Source organism: Archocentrus centrarchus, chromosome 17 (genome assembly GCF_007364275.1).
Source record: "Archocentrus centrarchus isolate MPI-CPG fArcCen1 chromosome 17, fArcCen1, whole genome shotgun sequence".
NCBI classification, from domain to species: domain Eukaryota; kingdom Metazoa; phylum Chordata; class Actinopteri; order Cichliformes; family Cichlidae; genus Archocentrus; species Archocentrus centrarchus.
The window spans coordinates 12,601,069-12,627,238 of record NC_044362.1 but is presented as its reverse complement, the minus strand read 5'-3'; the positions used below and the strand labels follow the sequence as shown (position 1 = coordinate 12,627,238).

Below are 26,170 nucleotides of genomic sequence, written 5' to 3'. Positions count from 1 at the left end.
CTATCTGTGACCAGAGGCAATAACATCTTCTCCCTCACCCAATCTCTCTGTTTATCGCCAGAGAGTGAGAAAAGGTCCTCACTAGCCAAACACCGGCGCTGTCAAGAGTAACTAAAATAACCTAGGGAGCAGGAACATCTGACACAAGACTGAACCTATGACCAACAGCTGTTTAGAGAAAGCAGGAAATAAGAATTCTTTGCTTGAAAGCTTTTTTTTTTGTGAATACGCTCACAGCCACTGCACTGCATTCAATTTGGTGCTGTTCTTTCTATTTATCTATTTTACCTTCATTTTGTTTTGGTTCAGTCTCAGTTCTCTCATTAACCCGACCCACAGGCATTCCTTTTCTACTCTGTACCCCACACACACACCAGCCAAAGTTAGTTAACGTTTAACATCCAAAGAAACATGCTTTTCTAAGCAGTTTCTGGAACCTGGCATAGCATCAGCAGACCAAAGCACACACACAATTTGTCTGTCAGTTCAGTGTAAGTGACAGTATCAGCAGGCACAGAAACAAAATGTCTCTGGTAGTTCTGCGAGTGGATGGACCTACAACCACTAGGAGCAAAGAGAACTGTAACATTGCCCTGAAGAAAAAAGAGATTAGACTATATGTGGGGAGCCAGAGCAGAGGATGAGCTCTCAAATTTGCCTGATTCCTCAGGTGGAAACTAAATCAGAGCTATAAAAAAATAGGAGAGCAAATGTTGGCCATAAATGAATCTTCTGTTGCTACTTGTCTATGTGTGAATAAGCCACTGAGTAGGATGAGGATGACTTGCAAGATGATTGAATCTACTTCTAATGTCTGGGCAGAATGCACTCATCTTCAACACAGCTATTCTTTAGCCCCCAAAAAACAATCATGACCCTTAAGAGCTGTACATCATCCTCATCATCATCATCATCATCATCATCATCATCATCATCATCAACCCTCTTAGGCCACAGCAACCTAAGAGCTACCCAGTGTGCAATCAGATTTAGGGTGCCCAGAGAACCAAGTCTGTATTCCCTCTGGAGTGGAGTTTCTCACATTAGGTCTGAGTTCAGCATTGTGAGAGTTTGCCATTCATGTTTTAAGATATTCCACTTTCACAGAATCAGACATCCAGCCAGCACCATCAGTTCTCTGCTCCATCAGCTCAGCTAGGTACTTCTGTCAGCAAAGCGTTCGCTTACAGCTTTTCAAATGTGGCCCAAACTCACAGACTCTGGTGAGACTGCTTCTATGATAACTGACGTTGAATAGTGTCACAACAGTCTTAAATGGGATGACTCTTGCTTTGGAAAAACCTCTCATTGGTTTTGGGAAGCCTTCTGCTCCCTTCTCGATCCATCTGAGATTCTCCGGAAAGTTTATCCCACAATCAAACAAGCCAAAGACAGAGAGAACAAAAAAAAGAAGAAAAAAAAAAGAAAAAAACAGGGTTCATAGAAAACATCACGCTGACTCACTGTCTCCAAACATCCATCTGGAGATCCCATCTGGTGTGGGCAGAGCATGCTTACAACCTTGTCCTCCAGAGTGGCGTTGTAATTCCAGGTTTTCAAAGCTCAGCTGCCAGCAAGAAGTGTGCGTCAGACACTTTCAGACATTGTGTATGACACACTTGGAGAAAAGCTTGCACCAAATCCATTTGTTTGTAAACCATCCACTTTATTCTGGGTAGAAAATGGTTTGTATTCTTCTTCAGATGGGAAGCAAGAAGCATCTTGCTTCATGAAAGCTGGATCCCTGCCTTACTGCTGCAGCCTTTACAATTTCTGCTTTGGAGGTATATTAATTCGATTTTCCTAAGACACGTAGCATTGTCAGCTATAAAGGATCCTATGACTTCTCTATAAACACTTATTCTGGCATCCCATCAAAACTGCACTACCAACTGGTAAACAGGACAGCACATGGCTCTCTTCAAAGAAAGGGAACATAATGAAAGGCTTTCTAGTCCTTCAATATCCCTGCTGTAATATTTGCAGCGGTGTTGCTTTATGTCTGCTGTCATGTAAACATTTATGAAGTAAATAAAAGTGAAAAATCACAGTATTGAACCTATTTTTCATCTGTTAGTATAAATCTGAATGCAATGTTTGTACTGCATCTGAAGGCCTTTTGCTTTTTAGAGCCCTGCACGTGCACGCTGGGGATGGCAGTGTATTTTTGTAAAGATTTAATTTACAAACCCGATTCCAAAAAAAGTTGGGTACCTGTGTAAAATATAAAAAATATAAATAAAATCAGAATGCAATGATTTGCTTATCTCATAAACATACTTTATTCACAATAGAACATATCAAATATTTTAAAAGTTTGCTCATTTTTAATTTGATAGCAGCAACATGTCTCAAAAAAGTTGGGACTGTTTACCACTGTGTAGCATCCCCTCTTCTTTTAACAAAAGTCCATAAACATCTGTGACCTGAGGAGAGCAGCCACTAGACTTTTGAGAGATGAATGTTGTCCCATTCTTATCTGATGGCGGATTGTAGCTGCTCAGCAGTCCTGGGTCTTCTTTGTCATATTTTTTTTCATGATGCACTGCATCTGCACTGCAGGCAGTCCAATTCAGCACGCTGACTCTTCTACTATGAAGCCATGCTGCTGTAATAGCTGCAGAATGTGCTTTATCATTGTCTTGCTGACAGTTGCAAGGCCTTCCCTTAAAAAGACTAAAGCACATGCTGCTCTTAAACCTGTATATACCTTTCAGCACTGATGATGCCCTTCCAGATGTTCAAGCTGCCAAGTCCATAGGCACTAATGCACCTCCATACCATCAGAGATGCAGGCTTTTGAACTGAGTGCTGATAACAAGCTGGATGGTCCCTCTCTTCTTTAGTCCAGAGGACATGGTGTCCATGTTTTCCAAAAAGAATTTTTATTCATCTGACCACACAACAGTTTTCCACTTTGCCTCAGTCCATTTTAAATGAGCTTTGGCCCAGAGGAGACAGCATGTTCACATATGGCTTCTTCTTTGCATAACAGAGCTTTAACCTCCATTTGTGGATGGCATGGTGAACTGTGGTCACAGACAGTGACTTCTGGACGTGTTCCTGAGCCCATGCAGTGATTTCCATGACAGAATAATGCGTGTTTTTAATGCAGTGCTGCCTGAAGGCCAAAGATCACGGGCATCCAATATTGATTTTCATCCTTGTTCCTTGTGCAAAGAGATTTCTACAGAGTCTCTAAATCTTTTGTTGATATTATGTGCTGTAGATGATGAGATATGCAAAGTCTTCACAATTTTATGTTGAGGAACATTATTCTGAAACAATTTTGTAGATGCAGTTTTTGCAGATTAGTGAATCTCTGTCCACTTCTGATAAACTCTGCCTCTCTAAGATGCTTTTTGCCAATTAACCTAATTAGTTGCAAAATATTCTTCCAACTATTTCTTTTTAGTACCACTTAATTTTCCAGCCCTTTGTTGTCCCTGTCCCAACTTTTTTGAGATGTGCTGCTTTCATCGAATTTAAAACTAGCGAGCCGTTTAAACATTTGAGATTTTTTTGTATGTTCTACTGTGAATAAAATATGAGTTTATGAGATTAGCAAATCATTGCATTCTATTTTTATTTACATTTTACACAGCATGCACACTTTTTTGTAATTGGGGTTTTACTTTACAAGTGTAACTTAAAGTCTAACACAAGATTGTTTAAGACTTTAAAATAAGGCAGTATATTTGAGTTAAATGATGGATATATAAGGGCTGGTTATTGTTATTGTTGTACAGTTTGAAGTGAACTGGAATCTGGTGTTAGTGGGGAGAGCAGCTCATGTTCTCATGCCTGCTCAAACGCTGACTGTCAGTGAAAAAGTTGTTGAAGATGTAGTTCCTTTTTTTTTAACCTTTATTTAACAGGGAAGTGAAACTCTTGAGATTAGGAAGCAGCAGCAGCCTCCCCAGGATCATTCCTATTTGTGGCAGATTGGTAGGACGTGCAGAAAAGTTACGCATGAGGTGGTGAGAACTCCATGGTGCAGGTCTTGGGACCTGGCTTAGACTGGCTGTATGCTAAGACCTCACCTGCTGGTACAAAGACAACTTTGTAAGGAATGGTATAGACACAAATATTCAGTCTGATGAGATATGACAACTGCAGTACAGTCTGTCTTGTTCTAGCAGAGCAGGCAACAAAGTAAAAAAAAAAAAAAAACTTATGACCCTCTATAATTACATAATATGTCTTCAAAAGAATTCAATTTGCCAGAAAATACTGAGCACATTTTCCAGCTTGTAAGGTCTTGTGCTGTGATCAGTTGTGTCCAAATGTAATTGTAATACTGAGAACTGGAACCAGAAATGATCCACAGAATGCATTTATTTAGTGCTCTTATTGACCACTGAAAGTGCTTCACATGATGAGCCACTCATCGATCCACACGCATTCATAGAGTACTTTTTCTATTTTCATCCCTCAAACACACACGTATACACATACCGTGCAAACAAACAGATTGATATACTGCATTAGGTTTTTTTTTTTTGTGATCCAGCATGAAAAGGACAAACTGACATGCAAAGTGAAGAAGCCAAGGGTTAATGAAAGACCCACTCTACCTCCTGGGCCACCTCAGACCTTGACAGGTCTAGAAATAATGTCATTGTTATTAATAAATTATATGAATAGGTGATAAATTTCCCTAATAACCTATTGGTTACTTGGGAAATTTCATTTTCTTGGCTATACTTTTCAACAATGTTGAATGACTTTATGTACAGTAATAGAGAGCTATACAGTGGCATCTTTAATGAGAACTTGGCAGCTAGGTTTTCAGCTTTCTTCTCTCATATGTTCATCTCAACACCTAAGTTTTCAAATATCAGTGATTCACTTAACTGGTTAAGTAGTAAGTGTTCATTAGCGTTTGATAACTGTCACGACCCTCCCACTGTCAAGAAAGTTCTGACCTGTTTCTGATAATTGGCTGGCATGTGAGTATCAACAGCTAATCCAGCTCACCTGCGTCTTTTAGGCTACAAAAGATGGCCCAGATAAACTTAGTCTCTCCTTCACTCCACCTTGCATCACCCCATTGGTGATGTTTGTTTTTTGGTCAGGTTATGTCTAATAAATGACCTTTTATTTAAATAACGTTCTTGCATGGACTCGCTCCTTGTCACCTATTGAGCCAGTTCGTGACAACTGGGGGCTCATCTGGGATCTTTGGACTCATTGGTGAGATTGAAGTGGAGTCAGTGTTGATGGCTAACTTAGTTTATGGTTTACTAAAAACCCATTAACTGTGCTTTGAATTGCTGTGAGCTTTGTTGTAGCTTGGTTTGTTGGTATCTTGAACGCTTTGGTTAGTGTGGATGTTTTGTGTTTGGAGGCACCTTTAAGTATGCTACTGTGACTGATGCTCATACTTTCATTCCAGTTTTGGTTGTTGGTGGTTGGAGTTTTGGCAAAGCAGTGTAGTGTGATTATAGCTACAGGCCATGTGGTGTTGGACACTTTATTAAGATCTGGTGTTAATTTCGGCAGCAACGGTTTGCTTTTTACTTGCTGTTCTGAGGTTACCAGATTTTCTGTTGCAAGAACAGGTTTGCTAGTGGGGCAGATAATACTTGCACTCTTTGATATACTAGTTATACTATTAGAAATCTCTAATAAGAACCAGTTTGGCCATGCCATATTACTATACCTGCTGATCAGTGACGTGCAGTCAGGGGAGGCAGGTGAGGCACGGCCTCACCTGTCATCGTGGAAATATAAAATTAAAAAATAAATTAAATGGTTATATTCATTCAGTGATTTGTATTTTAAAGTTCTTTTCCATTTAACTACACCATTTTTAGATTAGTTTTTTCAAAATCGCTGAATTTTTGCATTTGCCGGTCAAATACTAAGAGACGAACGGTGAGGCACCAGCCCGGCGAGCCGCACCACGGATTGCGCAATCCGTGGTGCGGCTCAGTATAGTCATTGCCAATGACTACTAACTGTGCTGGCATGCTATGCAGTGAGACCGGATTACTTTCCCTTTGCATGTGGCTATTAAAATGTTCTAACACTTTTACTATATGAACTAAATTTCTATATTTTAGCTGGTGTATATAATGCACAGTTTTTTTTTGTTGTTTTTTTCATTAACAACTGTATGTGTGTGTAATGCATTCTTGTGTTGAGCGATCATGAAACTGCTGCGAAGAGACACTAGGTGAGGCACGCAGTTCTCGTGCCTCATGGTAGGGGGCGCTGGTGATCCCAGGGACTCTACGACTCCTCGGCGGCAAGCTACCATAAACAGTTAGCAAGGCCAGTTAGTTTTTCCTGTTGCTTGGCCTTATGTTCAACATGGAAGATTACATAACTCAACTGAAAGAATTTTCTAAACTGGACTTTCAATCGAAGCAGAAGATAATAATTAAAGGAAGACCAACACCGGAGCTAAAAGGTTTGCTTCAGACTATGTTAATGTTAAACAAAACAACTGTTGCCAATCAAATGGTGAATAAGCTATATGTTTGTAAATCTGATGTGATGACGTCAGTGCCTCACCAGTCACGACCCTCACCGCACGTCACTGCTGCTGATCATCTACTTTAACTCCCAACCACCCCTTAAGCCAGGGGTGGGCAACTCCAGGCCTCGAGGGCCAGTGTCCTGCAGGTTTTAGATGTGTTCCTGATCCAACACACCTGAGTCAAATGGCTGAATTACCTCCTCAGTATGCAGTCAAGTTCTCCAGAGTCCTGCTAATGATGTCTATATGTGATTCAGATGTGTTGGATCAGGAACACATCTAAACCTGCAGGACACCGGCCCTTGAGGCCTGGAGTTGCCCACCCCTGCCTTAAGCTCTTGCTGGTTAGGGGAATTGGATTTGGTAAGGGTGGTGGGTCTCAGCTTGTTTGATGGGCCAGGTCGTGTCATAGCCATTTTAATAAATGGGGATGTTTTAATGTTATTGATTTTATTTCAGATTAATTTCCAAGGTGGTCAAGGTGGAACCTTTATTTATTTTTTTTGCCATAGAAGAGATTGCAGAAAAGCTGAACAGAGATGGAAAAATATAAATCTCCTTGTTCACTGTCTTCACATGAAGGAGTTATTAACAAGGCTCAACTGACTCATGAAAGATGCAAGAACATCCTACTTTACTTCTCTGGCTTGATTAGTAACAATTCTTTTTTAACGCCATCAACAAACTCCTTAATCCTGCTCAGTAAGGTTTTCCTGCCTGCTATTTTTTGCTGGTAAGATCAATGGTATCAGGTCACAGTTCAAGCCTGGATCCTATCAACCTGTCAAAGTGTCTCATCTAGTCCTGTTGTCTGAGTTTTAGCCTTAGCCCATCTTCAAGTGGTCTAGAATACAGCAGCTAGGCTGCTAAAAAAAAAAAAAAGCCCTTCACTGGCTTTTGGGGAAATTCAGAATTAATATTCAAATTTTATTAATAATATATAAAGTCCTGATTTAGCCATCAGAGGATGGGTACACTGTGGGATGGACATAGTCAGCAAACTCAGGTAGGCTGTGGCATTTAAACAATATTCTGCTGGTACATGCTCAGACTCCTGCCTATATAGTAGAACTGCTGAGACCTTATTCCATTAGTTGGACTCTACAATCATCTGATCAGGGTCTTTTAACTGTTCCTCACTCTTATTTTAAATCTAGAGGCAGTCAATGCTTTTGAGGTTGTAGCACCTAAACACTGGAACAGCCTTCCTCAGCCCGGATCAACATGCAGTTTGATTTAAATGAGTTCTGAAAACTGTTCCCCTAATCTTTTACCCATTATGTTTGGCTCTTATTCTTCTGATGTGTGTATGGAGGGATGAATGTAAGACTGTGTTTGGATATGTACACTTTCACTGGGCATGGATACATGGCTGTAGCTCAGGAGGTAGAGCAGGTCACCTGCTGATCAGAAGGTCGGTGGTTTGATTCCTGGCTACTCCAGGCTGCATGCCAATGTATCCTTGGGCAAGATACTTAACCCCAAGTTGCTCTCTGACGCAAGCGTTGGAGTGTGAATGTTAGATAATAAAAGCACTTAACTTAGTTAATCATGGAAGTGCTTGTGTGAATGGGGTAAATGTAAACATGTTGTATAAGTGCTTTGAGTGCTCAGACAGAGTAGAAAAGCACTATATAAGAACTAGTCAATTTTTTTTTAATGTGTGGTTTTATCTATTTGTACCTGTGCGTTTTAAAAAGTGTTATACAAATGCTAATTCTTATTACAATAATTATTACAATAATTATTATTACTTATATTACAAACTTACACTTTATTATACAGTACTTTGCTAGTAGCCCTCTTTGGCCTCAGAATTCAGCAGCGCTGATTCAGCAAGATGCTGGAAACATTCCTCAGAGATCAACGTTGTCATGACAGCGTCACACAATTGCTGAAGATTTATTGGCTGCACATCCATGGTGCCAAGCTCCTGCTCCACTATATCAACCACATTTAATTGAGAGCTGGTGACTGTGGAGGCCATTTGAGTACAGTGAACTCATTGTCATGTTCAAGAAACCAGTTTGAGATGATTTGAGGTGGTTTGCTGTGAAAACCCCAGAGATCATTGTGTGGGAAAATCCCAGTGGATCAGCAGTTTCCGAAATACTCAGACCAGCCAGTCTGGCAGTAACAAATGCGCCACATTCAAAATCGCTTAAATCACCTTTCTTCCCCATTTTGATGCTCGATTTGAACTTCAGCGCTTCGTCTTGATTGTTTTTACACGACTAAATGCACTGAGTTGCTGACGTGTGATTGGCTGATTATATATTCCTTTAACAAGCTGTTTAGACATACTGTAAAGTGGCCAGTGAGCGTATAAAGAGGAACTAAGAAAATCTAAAATAATACAGTACCACCTCTTCACTCTTAATTTATCCATTACTTGTAGAGGTCCCAACTTTCAAACAGATTCAAACTTCAACCATAAATCATATGACAAAAAAGGGCTTCAACAATGGTTCAGCTGTGTCTACATCAAATGAAAATCTGTACCTGTGAGGTCCACTATAACCAATAACAAGATCAAACAGGCGTGTCCATATCTCTTCAACGGGTGAAAAAAAAGATGTAATAAAGACACACACACGCACACACACACACACACATACACCCGCACACGTACGTACACGTACACACATGTTCACGCACACATGCACACACAGAGTTTACAGAGGCCAGAATTGCTACAGATGTATTGCTGCAGCACCTTGAATGTTGTTGTGGAAATAATAATAAGAGCCTTGTTTGTCTGATTTTTTATGGTGATAATTGTTCAGCAGTGTGGCAGAGGAGAGGCCAATGCCTTAAGCAGAACACTTTGTTCAATCATATGCTCGAGAAGCAACTCAGTTTTTTCAGTCTAAATTAAACAGGCAAAAAAAAAAGGATGATCATTAAGTACTCCTTAATCTGTGTTGATTTACAAGGCTGCAGCTTGCTTCACGGGGGTTGGCTTCACACTGAACACAGAATTTTTAATCATTAATCTTGAGAAGGGGCCCAGCTGTTGGGAAACTAGGAAAAAATTAACTCCTTTCCACACAGAGCATTGGTTTGGGGAATACTTAAACTCTAGAGTGGTTGCTTCTGGAGAAAATCAGGATATTTACACACTGAATTTACATGTGTGAAATACCACAAACACACTTCTGAAGTAGGAAGTATGAGGGTAGAGTATGTAGATTTGAATGTAACAATATATCAATTAACATGTTCAGCATCAATGACTTACAAGCCTCTGGACATGCAGCTGGTCAGAGTCCCAAAACTTCTCGAGTGTTTGATGCTGTAGGTTGTAGGGCCCGATGGGGCAAGAGACGCAGGGCCATCCTCTGGCCTGTCCTGAGCGGAGGGTCTGCAGGAAAGCTTGGGCAGATGCACGTTGCCCGAAAAGAGCCTCTTCACAGCACATCTGACATCATAGTCCTGGAGAGGCTCTATGGAGGTTTGCTCTAAGGAATCCCACTGTCTCTGTAAGGCAGGCGAAATAAAGCAGTTGACTGAGATGAGCAGTCAGTATGAAAGTAGCCTTTCTTTCATTACCAGTTCATATGTGCCTCATCATGAAGCTACAAAAAGACTGCAATGGCATAAAGATCAGAGAAATCTGGATCCATTAGGTGATTTATGGAGCAGATTTGGTGAAAAAAAAACTTGCTGGGCATTTCATTGGAAATGGAAATTATTTGGTTAATTTGGTTTTCTTTCATATGCATTGCATTGGTTTTATCGCATGTCAGTTTATCTTTCTTATTGAAATGAAAGTGATATACACACACTGTTGAGACTCAATCACTCCTGTGGCATTAACAAGATTAATCAGTAGCTCAATCATTTTCAAACAAAACGCTATAGCAAACCCTAGTTCAGAAGAACTTGGCACTCATTCGACTTATAATTTATCTCATGCACAGCTTGCTGTCAGACATTTGGGCATTACTTTCAAAGATGAAAATCTCTTTGATGGACTAACAGACACTGATTTTCCTTTCAGTTGTGTTAAGTAGCCTTGCTAATAGTTTATTTGAGGTTTTATTGATTTTTATGGCCCAGTATAATCTGCAACAATTACATATTAAGAACTACATGAAGACTGACAGCAGTGCAACAATACAGAAGCAGTATTTTAGCATTAACATTACAGAAAACATATGTGAAAGGAAAGCAACTGCTACATGCTTATCAGCAGCCAAAGGTTTTTATATTTCCTGAGCTTCTCTGTTTCAACCTCTGTGAAGTTAAAAAAATAAATAAATCTGTTGAGACCTAAAGGTAAGCCATGAACAGAGCTGTTTTTATGACGCTACAAAAAATGTGACAAGCCTCACAAAAGCCAACTCGGGCATTATTTTTGGAAGGTTTATCTGATTTCAGGTCCTGAGACCAAACACACTATCACCTTGGACACAATAGATGGTTCTTAGAGGCAGACAGTGTTTGGGATTTCGCTCTCAGGGCTTCTCTGTTTCAGCGTCAGTGTTGAGGGGAAACAGATAAGAGTCCTTGTTTGCTGCTGCATCCCGTGACCCTCTCTCTCCCTTTGCTTGGGAGTTTCACCTTTCCATAAACAAATGTCAAAAGAGTCTGGAGTTTTATTGTTGACCATTTCTGTCCAGCCTCACCAAGACAGAGGCTGTTGTCTTAACTTCATGGATTATGAGTTAGGAGACAGTTATGCTCCGACACATTAACTTTGCCTTTCTCACCAAATGAGTTATTTCCTTAATGACACAGTTTGGTACTCTGATACTTTTGCTTACTCTCACATACAAGGCCCATATTTCCACAACTGTTTGGCAACAGGAAAAAACACAAAACATGTAACAATGCAGTTACATGATCCAAATGAATTACACAAGCAGCTTACCATTTATTCTTTTTTGTTAGTGTGTAACCAGTTAACTTTTTTGAGTTCATAAAAGAAAGCAAATAAAATAAATAATAAATACAAGCCACAAACAGCACTGACATGCTGTATTTCTTAAAGGTTAAATAATTACTCTTACCTCTGTGAAGATGAAAATTTTTGAGTTATTTCTCCTCATACTTTCAGCTACTGGGAACAAGACAAATGAGAAGGAAATACCAACGAGGAGGATACAGGAACTACATTTAAGATGAGATATGAAGTTCTCTGTGGCACCAACACTTCCTTGGGATGTCACTCAGTAAAGACTGTCTCCCCGCCTCTCCAAAACCCTCAGCTGTCAACCAATCAGTGATAAACATCAAACTTTCTTAGTAGTAGTAAACTGATTGGACCCAAAAGTGAGGTTTTGGAAAACAGTGAGAATTAGCTGACAAAACAGAAAGTATGTGGAGCCTGCAGATGCTGGTAGCGAGATTGAGGTGGTGGAACAGCCTGCATGTCAGGCCATTAGTCATGTGAGTCTATCTGACTGAAGGATCTGTGAACCTCATGTATCCAGACCTTCTGGTTGGGACAGTCTGGTTTTGATCAAGCTGTTGCCTAAAATCTTTTCATTTAAACTGCTTGTTTGTTTTTTGTTTTTTTTAAACAGCATGAATAGTTTTAGATTTCTGGTTGTATCTGAGTCCGTGTTAAAGATTCAAGAAATGTTGTTAACTTTAATAACCCCATACCTTGTGATGCAGAACCCACATGAACTCAGGTTTAAAAAAAAAAAACAAAAAAACCGAAAGTATATGGCCGACTGTTTTCAGGGCCCTTAGGTATGAGCTTTAGACTGCTTATTGACATGCACTTTGTGTATGATGTATAATTTTCAAAACTTTGCATCTCTGTTATGTGTGATAAACATCAAATCTAAGGATGATCTGGTTGACTGTATTGGTTTCAAAGATCTAATAAGCTCAGAATAACCATTTTAATAGTGCACTATGACATCATTAACAGTTCTTTGAGTAACCTCCATGTTTAATGTAAATACAACTCTATTACTTCTAGAAACCAATGATTTATGCTGTGCAGCTCCATCTAAACAAACTCTTTATGACTAGCTTAATAAAGAACACTTCAAATAGGTCAAAACCCAACTGTCATTTCTGCAAAAAACATCTGTGATTTTATGTTTTCCAAAGATACCAATTCAATGATGACACTTTTTTACAGAAAGCAAAGTGTATTGATGTTTTGGGAATTACAAAAGTGAAGTGATATAAAATCTTTATTGTAGAAACAATGTGCAAACACACAAATAAAAACAGAAAGATTTGATGACATTCGTCAGTGTTTATTGTTTAGTGGCCACAGCTGGGACAGAGCTGGTTAACAGGCTTGTGCAGAGTTGTTGCGCCCTCACTTATTCTGGCAGTAATTTTGGTAGTGCATCTGGCTCCCTCCACAGGCTGCAGGCTTAGTGCCCTGAAAATGAAAGAAAAAAAAAGTAAAATACGATTGGCTTGTTAAAGGCCAAAGATCAAGTCCGAATAAATTAAAAGGCAAATATCTGGAAGACATTAGTGAAAAAGATTTGCTTAACAAACTGTACCTTGTACATGCTGCAGACCAGAGAGAAGAGAGAAGTCATAGCTTTCTGCTGCAGGTCATCTGAATGCTCCTACAAATTAATGAAAATTAATAATCCCAAAGCTGCCAAAAAAAAAAAAAAAAAAAAAAAAGGCAGTAGACAGGTCTAATGACAACAGAAGTGACAGCTGCAAAGGCTGAAAGATCATTTCAAAGTCCCAGAGTGCTAGGAAAATGTTCTTGTCTTGTGGACAATCTGATTTGGCACACAAATGCCATCAAACAGTCTTACAAAAGTGAAATTGGGTGAGACACACACTTGTTCTTATTGCACTACAGATCCTGGAAATCTTACTGTGAATCTTAAGTGAAGATTCACAGTAATCACAATAATCAAACTACTATCATAACAGCAAAAATTCTTTTTTCTTTATATCTATATTATTATATATTAAAGTTAACACTAACAATCCTATTAAAGAAGACTTTGATGTTGAAAACTTCACTAATATATATATATATATATATATATATATATATATATATATATATATATATATATATATATATATATATATATATATATATATATATATATATATATATATATTAGGGGTGGGACTCGATTAAAAAAATTAATCGAATTAATTACAAGCTTTGTAATTAATTAATCGAAATTAATCGCATTTTAATCGCATTTCAATATTTAACATGATAAATATTCATTTAAGTTTGGTTGATGAATAAATCAATATACATAAGCTTAAACTTCAAAATGTTGTTTATTTTCCCACCAGTCTACTACACAGACCAACGAAGGGTGGAAGTGCTCCTGTGATGAGCAAACTCCTGAAATTAAAGTTAAGCATCATAACTGGATAGTTTTATTCAACATTAATGTCTCACTTGTTATAGTTGGAAATTAATCATTAGCTCAGCTGTATTCCTTGATGTTGAAATGTGTTACGCTTGTTTTAACAGCTTATTTTGAATTAAAGATTTAAAATTAAACCACAAAAAGGAGAAAAAGTTCGTTCTCCGTTTAATCAGCTGCTTTTACACAGCTGTGCTTCGCACTCACGGTTGCTAGGCGACATGAGCTACGCAGAGGTGACGGCAGCTGATATGAAGGCTAGCTGCTCACTTCCGGCCTTTGTGGAGTTCGTGGGCTGCGAAAGACGTGGGCCGGGTCCTTCGAACGATGCGGCCCCTAATTTGGACATTGTGCGTCGATATAATCTGTATGCCGGGAACTCGCGCACTGAGAAACGTTCCACGGTGCAAAGTGCGATTAAAATGCGTTAAAATTTTTAACGCGTTAATTTCCCTGTAATTAATTAATCGAAATTAACGCGTTAAAGTCCCACCCCTAATATATTATATATATATATATATATATATATATATATATATATATATATATCATCATGCTACATCTTGTCAAGCAAAAAGAAGGCAGCGTGTCCCTGTGAGCTTTGGAGTTGTATCAAGCTGTAGTGTCACAAGCATGAATGGCAGCTTTCTTTCACTTACAGATTTGGGCTTTGAGGCAGATCAAGTGTCAGACTCACAGTAAATGTAACACCACTTCTTTTGAAGACCGTGTCAACATGAAATCTGTTTTTATTTTCTGTGTTCCAGTCTGATGTTTTATAGTTTCTCACCTCCTCTTCATTATGTTTCTACCCAGAATAATGGGGACAATTTCCACTCCTCATGTGTTTATACATTACTACTGCATGTTATTAAAGTCTGTCTTCCCTCTCTCATAGTTTGCATTTTGTCTTGTCTCACTGTGCTCTCCTCCCCACCCCCCAATCCCTCTTTCTCTTCCCTCTCATCCCCATACAGTCACAGTTATTAGCCTGGTTCTGCAGGAGCTTTCTTCCTGTTAAAAGAGTTTTTTCTTCCCACTGTCCCCAAATGCTGCTCATACCGTAGGGCGATTGTTTTCTCTCATACTGTAGGTTCTCTTTACCTTACAATAAAAGCACCTCAAGGTGACTGTTGTTGCAATTTGGTGCTATATAACAAAAAAGAAATGAAGTGAATACCATGAAGTTTACAGGATATTGTGTTACAGCACTAAAGCTTTACCCCATTAATGGTGATCCAGGGTACATATTCATGTGGAGGTTTCAGGGCAGCGGTCTCCAAGGCATTCTGATGCATCAGCTGGTTTCCCAGAGGCCCATTGACGCAGCCCATGACTTTGTCCCAACTCAAGCCAGGGTCGTAAATCCCAGTACACTACAAGCAAACATGGTGGGACATAAAACAGCAACTTTTATCAGTGACCATAAAGACAGGACAGGACTTATACACCATCCAAATTAAATGCGCGCACGCACACACACGCATGCCCTTACAGCTTTGGCTGAATTGACGACATCAGAAGAGGACTCCATACAGAAGATGATCGGAAAAGCCATTTGGGACATGTTCATTATACAAGTCTGGAAGAGAGAAAAAAAGAAAATTAGTGTCACTATTGAGCCATTATAAGATACTTCCTAAATATATATATGCTTCTTTTTTATGATTATTTATTTATTATAAAGCATTCTGTACTTTGGGCATTTCTTTGAGTCTATACAACAAGATGCTTTGCACACAGCTTTCCAAAATCCACACTGTACATGATGCATTGTTCAGTAGTTTCAGCCATTTGTGTGTCTGGAGTGTAACACTACCTCAATCATGTTGCCCAGACACTCCTGTTCTCCATGTTGGCAAGTAAAAACGTACTTCCCCGTCGTTCCGCTCTCCTGGAATGGAAGAGATGCTAATGACATACTTACATTCATTTTTTCCCCTTTTTGTCAGGTGTAGCGAAGCCAACTCTTGGATTGTGTTTGACCATTTTGTGACCACAAATGTTTTTGCAGTCTTCTGTGCACTACTCAAAAATTAAAGTAGATTTTCAATCCCAGTCTACATCCGAGCTGCTTGGCTGACTGCTTACCTGCGCATTGCCGAAGGGCACCAGTTTAACAGCCATGATGTCATCCAGCAGGATTGCAGTGGGAAAGAGCATCAAAACGAAAAACTGTCTGCAGCCAGGGCACAGACTCTCATAGTAAAGCCCCACCTCGATGAGATCCTCTGTCTGACGGGACTTGCTGAAGTTTGACTGAAGGCACGACTTCAAAACCTACAACAAAGAGCAAAGCAGGGAGGTCAGCGTCTCACACCACCATGTCAGGTAAGCTGTCAGGGTGACTGCAAGAAGCTACAGGAAGCTCACTGTCACTGACAGAGTTTTAGACTATGACTTCCCATCAATAGCATGTGGTTATAATTGGTTGTTGTTACAGATCAAACCCATTTCAGTTGAAAATGCTGCACAAAGAGAGATTCAAATTGTGCATTAGCCAGTTTTATTGACTGTTGGACAGCATATACAAATTACCTGTGTTGCAGATTACATTTATTTTTACATTTTGTATTATATTTATATTATTTAATGTATTCTAATTGTGACTGTAATCTGGTTAATAAGTCTGTCAGGCTTGAAATGACCAGGTCTTGCATTCACTGTATGCCTACTAACTTAACTAGCTGGTTAATCGAGCATGCAAAAACCACACAGCTGGCAATGAACCGGCATTGAAGTTCGAGAGTTTCACTTCCTAGTTCCTTAGAATCGAAAAATTACTGGTTCTTTGTTGCACCAGTTAACAAAGACCAAGAAAAACACGCTTTAGGGATGACACTGATTTTGATAAGAGACTGCCTCCGCTCACTCCGAGGTCGTTTTTTCCACCCTCTGTATTTTCAGCCGCCGCATTTTCTGGCGCTTCTATGTTTTATGGTAGTTGCTGATCACTCTTCACACCAAAAAGCCTTTTTATACATCCTATCAATTTATTTTTGTCACTTCGGTCAAACTTACTGACCCAAGATTACCATTGTGATAGGTTTTACTTTTCACTTACATAATATAGTATATAAACTATAGCTGAACGTTATCAAAATACACACAAACATGTCCTTTATTCACATTTCTACTTCTAACATAATTTTGCCGGACTGCTCTAAAGAAGTACAGCAGGAATCTAAAGTGTTGTGGAAAAAAAAAAAAAAAAAAAAAAGGTTTTTGTTTCTTTTCTTTTTTTTTTTTTGGTCCGTTGAACGAAGGTGAAGCACTATCATAAACCTTTGAGTAGAAGCGCAAGAAAATTTAAGCGGCCGCTGGCTGGACTGCTGTGAACACATCCGCAGACTCATTGGTGTTGCTCTGCTTTCCCTGAGTTCATTTTATTCATGAATACAGAAACTTTTATCGATTGTCTAGCCTATTAACGTGACTATCGCTGTCAACACAGGAGATAACTTTATATCTAATGTCCGTTGTGAGTTTAACGGACACCAGCCATTCAAACTGAGCTATTAATAAATGCTAACTTTTAAAAATTGCTTACCCCACACTCAACAGCCGAGTCCAGAGAAGAACACCAGTTTAATGGAGACTCGGAGCATGAAGAGTGCATGGAGCTGCCACCGTACTGGACGTTGAACCCAACAGCCAAAACAAGCAGCAGTAGTGCCTTCATCTTCGCCTGCAACCGGTCTTCCTTTCTATTAATAAACTGAGCTCGGCCGCGACACTACGCTAACCCACAAACCACCGTGCGGGTTGCGATTTTAAATACTGGACTTCGCTGCCTTGTGCTTCCTTATTTTTTTTGATTGGCTCTCAAGTTCAGCGTCACTTGTAACTAGCAGACGTCCATCCAAAGAGCTGCTTCTGCGCTTGAGGAAACGGTAATAAACTGTCATGTGATTTGCGTGCAGATGCGTAGTAAGTTTACACATCCTGAAGTTCAGAAAGTCTGAAATGGTTTAACTACATGAATATTTCAAGTGCATCAATAGAAAACAATGTGGTGTTCAAACACCAAGACGAACAATGTTTCACAAAGAAAATGGGAAGATATAGACGTGTTATTTTTATCATAAAATTCTGCAAGGTATTCATTTCATAACACTCATTAATTTGTGTGCCATGAATTATTATTACTACAAGTATATACTGGTACTGGAAAAAAGTTTATTCTGCTGTGAGCATTCAAAAGAGCATGTTAAAATGAGGCAACATCTCTGCTATAAATCTTCACCTATACTGTAAAGGAAAAGAAGAGTGGGGAAGTTTGGTGTCTATTACAAGATAGAGGTAGTTCAAAGGTCTTTTTCAGGAAGAGTCATGAGAAAAACACATGCAGAAAAACATTGCAAACTTTGAACATTATATAAGTTTTACCTGGTGAGTCTCACATGATCTCTCTCAGCTGTCATCTAAAAATCAGTGCTGAGAGCCATGACTGCATGAGTCACCCTGCCCCGTGTTTTGTTTTGGGTGTACTGTAAAGCTAAAGTACCGCACTGCATTTAAAATCAGTCCTTTTACCATTTGCTGTTTTGTGTGGGGGGACTTCCACATTTTCTTTCCTTTTCTGTCTTTACTGTGAAATGCAGTTTGTGGTGTGAGGCTCACTTTGAAGGCCCAGGACCAAATACACAGGCAGGCAGGGAGGCAGAGTACAAATTAGGGTGGGGAGAAAAAACAAAGGCAAATATTGTGAATCAGTTTAAAGTCTCTGCACACAAGGCCTAACATGTACAGTAACTGAGGCTAAACTGAAGTCTGCGGTCTTACAACAAAATTAAGAGGAAATTTTGTTTCATCAATAGAGCCCAGTGATCAGCTGGCACAAAACTGAACACTGTTGGATTAACATGAAGAAAACCCAACTGTATGTAAAAAGAAATAACACAATGTCTGTAGGTCATACCAAAATCACAAAACCCTTAGTGTCTTGCTTCTGTACTGCATCATTGCTCAAATAGTTTTGATTTTAAATGCCCCCATTTCTACAGTACTGTGCAAAAGTCTTTATATTTTGATAGGAAAATGGGAAATGGGTGCAGCAATTTATTAAATTTATTAAAACAAGTACAAACATACATACATCATACATGGAAAAACAGTATATAAGGCAAAAACACTGTACAATTCTAACAAGTTTAAAAGTCAATATTTGGTATGACCTTTATCCTTCAGCACAGCCTGAACTGTCTGAGGCAGCTTTCTGGTCATTCCTTTAAAAGTCTTCAGGAATAGTTTTGCAGGCTTCTTGAAGGATATTCAAAGCTCTTCGTTGGATGTTGGCTGCATTTTGTTCTGTTCTCCGTCATGATGATCCCACACTGCTTCAGTAATGTTGAAATGTCCTGGCAGTCGCCCTTCCACAGAGACCATTTCTGATGAGACCACAGTGAACAGCAGCTGGATCAGCTGAGATGCATCTTTCAGGTCCTGTGTCCTGTTTCTTAAGGACCTGACTTTCAGATACTCTTCATTTGCTGTAAATCTTTTTTTTTTTTTTTTTAGTTCGGCCACTTTGGTTTTGTTTTTTGTCTTCCTCTTGTCCAGTTTCCTCACATTTTTGTTTTAAGGGCACGCTGCACAATATGCTGAGTTATGCCAAGTTTTCAGCCAATAGCTCTTTGCACCCTGTTGGTGCAAAAATAATACTGACTCGACAATAGTCTGATTCCTTCATTTATCACTTCTTTCTGGGTGAGTGCTAAGTGGAGTATGATAACGTGGATACTAAATGTACTCCTGTGTATGGTCAGCAGCAAAACCTATTCAAGCTAACAAAAATTACTATCAGTTTAACTATAGGCTGTATTTTAAAGTGTTCTGGGGGCCTAAAATGCTGTTAGACAGTTTCAAAGAACTGGAGCTACTCTATTGGTCAAGCAGATGAAGGTAGGGTGGACAAAGCGAACTATCCCAAAAGCATGAGGGAGAGCAGGGGGTGTGCTGCTACACTACCGATCAAAATCTTAAGACCAGTTAAAAACTTCCAAGAATTCGCATTTTGCACTATTGGATCTTAAGAAGGTTCTAAGTAGAGCTTCACAACGCTAAAAGAAGAAATCGGCGCAAGAGACAAAAACTTTTGAGCAGGGAATCTTTTGAAAACTGCATTTACACTCAAACATGATTTTTTCAGCTGATCAAAAGTTTAAGACCATAGCTCAAAAAAAAAAAACCCAAACCCCCTCAAAACAGAAATCAAAGTGTCAAAAAAAGGACTCAGTAATGAGTAGCTCCACCATTCTTGTTGATCAGTGTTTCCAGGAGGCTAGTGGGAACATTGCTCTAAGTGTTGAAGATGGCTTCATGAAGGGCATCCACTGTCTGGAACTGATGTCCATTTTTGTAAACTTCCCTTGCCATCCATCCCCAAATGTTCTCAATCAGATAACAGATAACATCACTCTTTTGGACCATCCTGCATGTTCCCCTGATCTAAGTTATTCTCCTGGAAGAAGTCATTTGTCAGGTGGGCATTGTGAACTGCAGCATTGTCCTGTTGAAAAACCCAGTCATTACCACACAGACGAGGGCCCTCAGTCATGAGGGATGCCCGCTGCAACATCTCCACATAGCCAGCTGCTGTTTGACACCCCTGCACAAACTGAAGCTCCATTGTTCCATTGAAGGAAAACGCACCCCAAATCATGATGCCCCCCCCCCACTGTGCCATGTAGAAAACATCTCAGGTGGGATCTCCTTGTCATGCCAGTAACATTGGAAGCCATCAGGACCATCAAGGTTAAATTTTTTCTCATCAGAGAAGACAACTTTCTTCCACCTTTCAACGTCCCATGTTTGGTGCATCCTTACAAAGTCCAAATGGGCAATTTTGTGGCGTTGAAGAAGACGTGGCCTTTGAAGATTTGTTTCTGAAGCCCTTCCCTCACAGATGCCATCTGATGGTTATTGGGCTGCACTCAGCACCAGAAATGGCCTTAATTTGGGTAGAGGATCGTCCCGTGTCTTGACGGACAGCCAATCGGATCCTGCGGCTCAGCGCTGGTGTAATTTTTTTGGTCTACCACTTGACTTTTTTGTTCCATAACCCTCAGGATCATTTAAAAAATGCAAAATGACTTTCTGTGTCCAACCTCAGCAGCGATGGCATGTTGTGAGAGGCCTTGCTTATGCAGCTCAACAATCCTACCACGTTCAAAGTCAGTGAGCTTTTATGCTTTTGCCATCAGGAGGTCTTGACAGTGTAAAGACTTGACAGAAAATGACATGGAATCCAAATTTTTGCACAGCTTTTGGGTTTTAAAGGCTATGGTCTTAAACTTTTGATCAGCTGAAAAAATCATGTTTGAGTGTAAATGCAGTTTTCAAAAGATTCCCTGCTCAAAAGTTTTTGTCTCTTGCACCGATTTCTTCTTTTAGCGTTGTGAAGCTCTACTTAGAACCTTCTTAAGATCCAATAGTGCAAAATGCAAATTCTTGCAAGTTTTTAACTGGTCTTAAGATTTTGATCAGGAGTGTATGTATGCAGCACATACATTTCTGATTAAATTTATTGAACTGCTTTTATTTTAAAACAAAAGTAAGATTTCATTAAGTGGCCCTGCAGTCTTACAGTCCTCGTCTACATCATGTTTCATCTATAAGAAAACTATTACAGTTTTGCTTGGCGCACTCTGGGTTCTGAGGGCATTTAATGAAAAGTGTAAGTTTGATTTAAGTGACAGAGGGTCTCGTCAGATAAGTTTAAACAGTTTAGATGTTGGGATAAACAATGTGCATAATAAAGGGGAAGCTGAGAGTGACACTTTGTTTTAAAAGGGCTCCAAGATGAGAAACTGATGAGAAATTGAAAATTTGTCAGTTCAGTAGTTTTTGTTATTTTTAATTAAAAGTCTGTAGATTTTAACTTCTTTATTGTTCGTCCTGTCCCAATGCAAACAGAGGTTTTTAATGTTTGTTCATCACCTGTATAAAATAATGCAGTCCATTAAATCAAATGCACCTGTTTTGGAGGTGTTTTCAAGTTGTGCTGTGTTGCTGAACTTGAGCAGAATAACATGAGACACAATTAGTGAATCTCTCTTTGCTTTTAACTGGGATATTTTGTAACGAGCAGACAGACATTAAATGTAGCGATGAACAGTTTTAAAGGCTGGCCGTTGACGAAAGCCTCGAGCTCCGAGGGGAGAAAAGCTATAGAATTGAGGCTCCAGCATAGCAGGAACAGTTCAGAAACAATCTGAAATGAGAAAAAAAAACAAACAAAAAACTTTCTTTACTTTCACCCCTGCTGTGCCCTCTGCTAATGTCCAGCAACTCTGAGGCACAAAACCAGTGAGCAAAACCAGCCAGTCCCAAGGCCACTACACTAGAAGAAAGAACTGGCACCAATGCCCTCATTCCTCCACTGGCTGGACTACCATCGTGAGAGCAGGAGAACATCTGGTGAAGTCATCAGCAAGAGTGAGCACAACCCTCCTCGACCCAGCCTGTGACTGGAAGATGGAGGTCGACCTTGATCATAAACTGGCCTTATTAGAAATAAAGTCAGGTGAGACCTCTGGAGGTGTGCTGGGCATAAACCAAACAAACACTTAGAACAGAAGGTGCCCACCTGACCACCCCAAAGAAGCGGTTACCCCCTCTCCCACTCAAGACACCAGGCAGGAAGCAGTGCTGATTACTCAAGGGATTGAACCATCAAGTCCTATAAGCTCTAATAAGTTGTGTGAATACCCAACTGTCCCAAAAGGAGGGCCTGATAATTATTGATAATTGGCCAACACGAGGCTCGTAGCTTATACGGCTCACACAGATGAACTGCTTCCACTTCACCTGGCATCAGTCCTTTTTGTCGTTTGTGTCTTGGTTAGTTTATGTTTAATAACTTTTCTTTTATTTAAGTAAACCTCTCCCACGCACTCCCTCCTTGTTACCTACTTTCAGCCAGTTCATGTCAGTTGTATACAATGTTTCCACCTGCTGCTATACTTAAATAAAAGTTGGTAATGTAAAACATACAAACAAAAAAAAACAGGACAGCACATGCCATTTTAGATATCTTTTATTGTCTTTTTAAAATCATTGCATTAGCCTAAAGAAAGAATCGTACTGATCAAAGAGTACCTGTCTGAGGACAAACCACTCTGAAGCAAGCCGTACATGAGAAAGAAAGAAAAGCCGAATCTGATTCAAGACAGATCGACGGAGGGAGGATAACACAAGAGAAGAAGAATAACCATCTTTTCATGCATCTGGGTTGGGCACATTGTAACCAGTAAGTCCCTACTGGCTGAAACAACAGTGTTCCCTCTGCCTTCAATTGCACTTTGGTGTAGAGTAGCTTTATCTGACGGCCCATCTGTTCACCGTTTATCGAAGAGAGAGAGACCGCCGCATTTTTACTAACTAGAATAATTAGCTGTATATCTGCTGAAGCCGGTGATTCAAGAGGCAACTCACAGGGCAATGCTGCAATACAATGTGTGCTGTGATTAGTGTGAACCCCCCCCCCCCCAAAAAAAAAAACAAGAAAAAAGTGTGGCGATGCCTTTTAAATTGTTGCTGCTTTGTAACATTGCCCAGCCTGTTGCAATATGGACCACGGTCAATGTTGCCTCCAACATGTAGAGTTTGAGGCAATATAAACTACTGTACACCAGTGAACAACACTACAACATTCACATCAGATTAAATCAAACAAATGGTAACTTTCCCGATTGAGAAGTGACAACATGAGAAAATTTGAAAAAAAGACAAAAAAAAAAAAAAAAAAAAAGAAAGAAAGAAAAGGAAATGAAAGTGCTGCTCTTAGCATAAAAGTTTTTTTTACATGGAAATGACACACAGGCTGAATAAGCTGTGACTATATTGGCTAAATTTTGGTCTTAAAAACTACTTAACCAACCAAAAGAGCAATCAATTCAGCTTTTTATTCAAATATAATTTGCTGTGTAGTGCAAAGTCAACCATAGGATGCCTTTTGATAGTTATTCCTGAATTCCAATGTCTGTTTATGTACTAAACTGTAATCAAGTATGTTTACCAAGTGGTGCTTTTTTTTTCTTTAACTGTTAAACAATATAAAATTCTTTGAATCCTTTACTGGAGAGACATCAGGCAGATTCACAGTGGAATAGACCACACTGTGCACAATATAAACAGCAAAAGATGCAACAAGGTCTCAAGTTAGGATTCAGCACATAAAAGGCTCAGTGTGAGGTGAAGTAATCAGCAGGCAAAGAAAGATTGATAGACAAATTGTTCAACTACATTGCTGAGTAACTATTTTGTAATAGAGGGAGCACTGTTCACAAGAAATACAAAAAAAAGAAAAAAAGGGAACAAAGTGAAATGGAGGAAAAATAGAACAAGCAGTCATAACATTTTCAAGTTTAAAACAACAGGAAATAAAGAAATACAAAATCAATCATAGCCACTTTGAGGGACAGACTGATTCTCAAACGCATATTTACTATTTGGTTAATTACATATTGTAAACATTTGTATTTGTGTTTTCTGTATAGGAGGAAAAAAAATTCAAGCTAGCTTATTTTTTCTTTATAGGCTCTGTAAGGTTATCATTAAAGATATAAACAAACAAAGAACACATGGACAGACAAATCTATCAGCTTTTTTAAAAAGCCAAATAAAAAAAGGAAACATACTCAGGCACCATAAAAGACCACTTTCTAATGCCATCATTGTTCCAAGTAGAGGAGCAATCGTGAACCGTTGAGTTGTGTACCTTTCTCACCGTCAGTTTTTTTTTTTTTTTAAACTATGTCTTTTCTTTCCTGCCTGTAAGCACGTAACCAGGCCAAAAAAAAAAACAAAAAGAAACTTTAGCAACCACAGAGATCTAGCAAAGTAAGACCGAGTGGTAAGATGGATCACTTTGTTACAGCATCAGCATCCAATCAGTGCCAGATCTCTGCAGCAGCATCAAGTGTATCTTTTGTGGTGCAACTTTGTAACACTGCCTCTACTCACAAAAAAAAAAAAAAAAAAAAAAAAAAAAAAAGCACAGTCTTCCAAAAGACAAAACATGAAAAACAAAACAAAACAAAAAAAACCCTAATATTTAATAAAATGCAAAGCAGCCAAGACTGCATTTAACATATAGACTCAGCTCTGTAAATATTAACACATGTACATGAGCTTGCTTCATCCTCTGAACACACCTGATAATCATGCTTAAAAATCATGAATGCCAATCAACTGTACTCACAAAGTTTTAATGGTGATCCTGATGAAGCTCGCTGCAGCGGGTAAGTAAATATGTCTGCATTTCAACAGCTGCTCGATTGCAAAGCAGCCACGGAGCTGAAAGTGTTCACATCAAAGCTTCTTTCTGATTTGTTTCAAGCGCCATCCAAATCAGAATTAAATCATCCAAAAATATAGATATCTAAGTATATATTTGAAAATATTTATTCTCTAGTATATCTCTCATTCTTCAAACCTTAATAGACACCAAATATACGTGTTTCTTTGTAGTCAGTGAAAGATGTGCTTTTGTGTATGAGGCCATTTCAAGGTATATCATTTACAGTGTACCAAAGAATGATGAAAAAATATTTAATTCCTTGAACAATTATTTCTCATATAGAAAAATGTTTTTTCTTCAAGAAGCTCCAAGATGCATATCTAATAGAGAAGCAGGATAAAAGCTTTGAGTATCAGAGTTTCACCTCCTTGTCAAAGCACAATAAAGTCTTCACCTCCTGCTCTTCTCATGCCCGTCTCACTGTGCGACCACATTCCACTGCAGCTAGCGTTGCTTCTAGCCAATAAATGTGTAAATAACATGGCATATGAAAGTGTTTAAAGCACACTACAAAAAAATGTACATCTCAACAAGTGATGCTGGAAGCTGTTCAGGTCTACATTTCTATTTTTCTTTCAGACGCTAAAAAGTTGCGCATAAGGAAGCAGAAACCACCGTATTGATTAATGTGAGTCACGGTAACCTGTTTTGGGTTAAACTTTCTCATTCCACTGGCATGACTTTCCTCGGACATGCTTTACACAAAATCTCCCCAAAAAAATCCCCGTCAGTGTTTTCACTTACTCCATGTGGCATTTAGCCATGCGTGTAGTTTCACTTTTGTGTGCTCACCCACGTGGAAATGATTTTCCATTGTATTTCAATTGTATAAATGCTAAAGTCTTTCCCCATGTGTCTCACCACAATTTCCTCATGGAAATGTCCATCTTTTGCATATTTCTCTCACAATATAGTGTTTCCTTGACCCACGCTTTGGACAAAAATGTGTTAAGGTAACACCTGCATGAAAAGCTCATGGTGTGACAAATAAAAGTGGGAATGGGATTTTATTTGTGCTGCTCAAAGAGCATTAAATAGTTTTTC

At 39.1% G+C, this 26,170-nt stretch overlaps 1 protein-coding gene across 1 annotated transcript; it reads right to left on the bottom strand.

Annotated features, from left to right (window-relative positions):
* Positions 1-12,609: 12,609 nt before the first annotated feature.
* On the bottom strand, positions 12,610-17,623 carry LOC115795788 (gamma-interferon-inducible lysosomal thiol reductase-like). The gene is made up of 7 exons (XM_030751877.1): positions 17,372-17,623; positions 15,913-16,101; positions 15,641-15,715; positions 15,317-15,403; positions 15,045-15,197; positions 12,970-13,038; positions 12,610-12,842 (listed from the first exon to the last, which is right to left on the bottom strand). The coding sequence occupies exons 1-7, from the start codon at positions 17,501-17,503 to the stop codon at positions 12,777-12,779; spliced, it is 771 nt and encodes a 256-aa protein (XP_030607737.1). The 5' UTR covers positions 17,504-17,623; the 3' UTR covers positions 12,610-12,776.
* Positions 17,624-26,170: the final 8,547 nt, after the last annotated feature.

Excerpts from the sequence above, each read along its gene's own strand:
- LOC115795788 (XM_030751877.1), bottom strand. The coding sequence starts at position 17,503 with ATGAAGGCACTACTGCTGCTTGTTTTGGCTGTTGGGTTCAACGTCCAG. Across the intron at positions 15,716-15,912 it reads TGCCCTTCGGCAATGCGCAG|GAGAGCGGAACGACGGGGAA; the intron begins GTAAGCAGTCAG and ends CTTCCATTCCAG. Across the intron at positions 12,843-12,969 it reads TGGTCTGCAGCATGTACAAG|GGCACTAAGCCTGCAGCCTG; the intron begins GTACAGTTTGTT and ends TTTCATTTTCAG.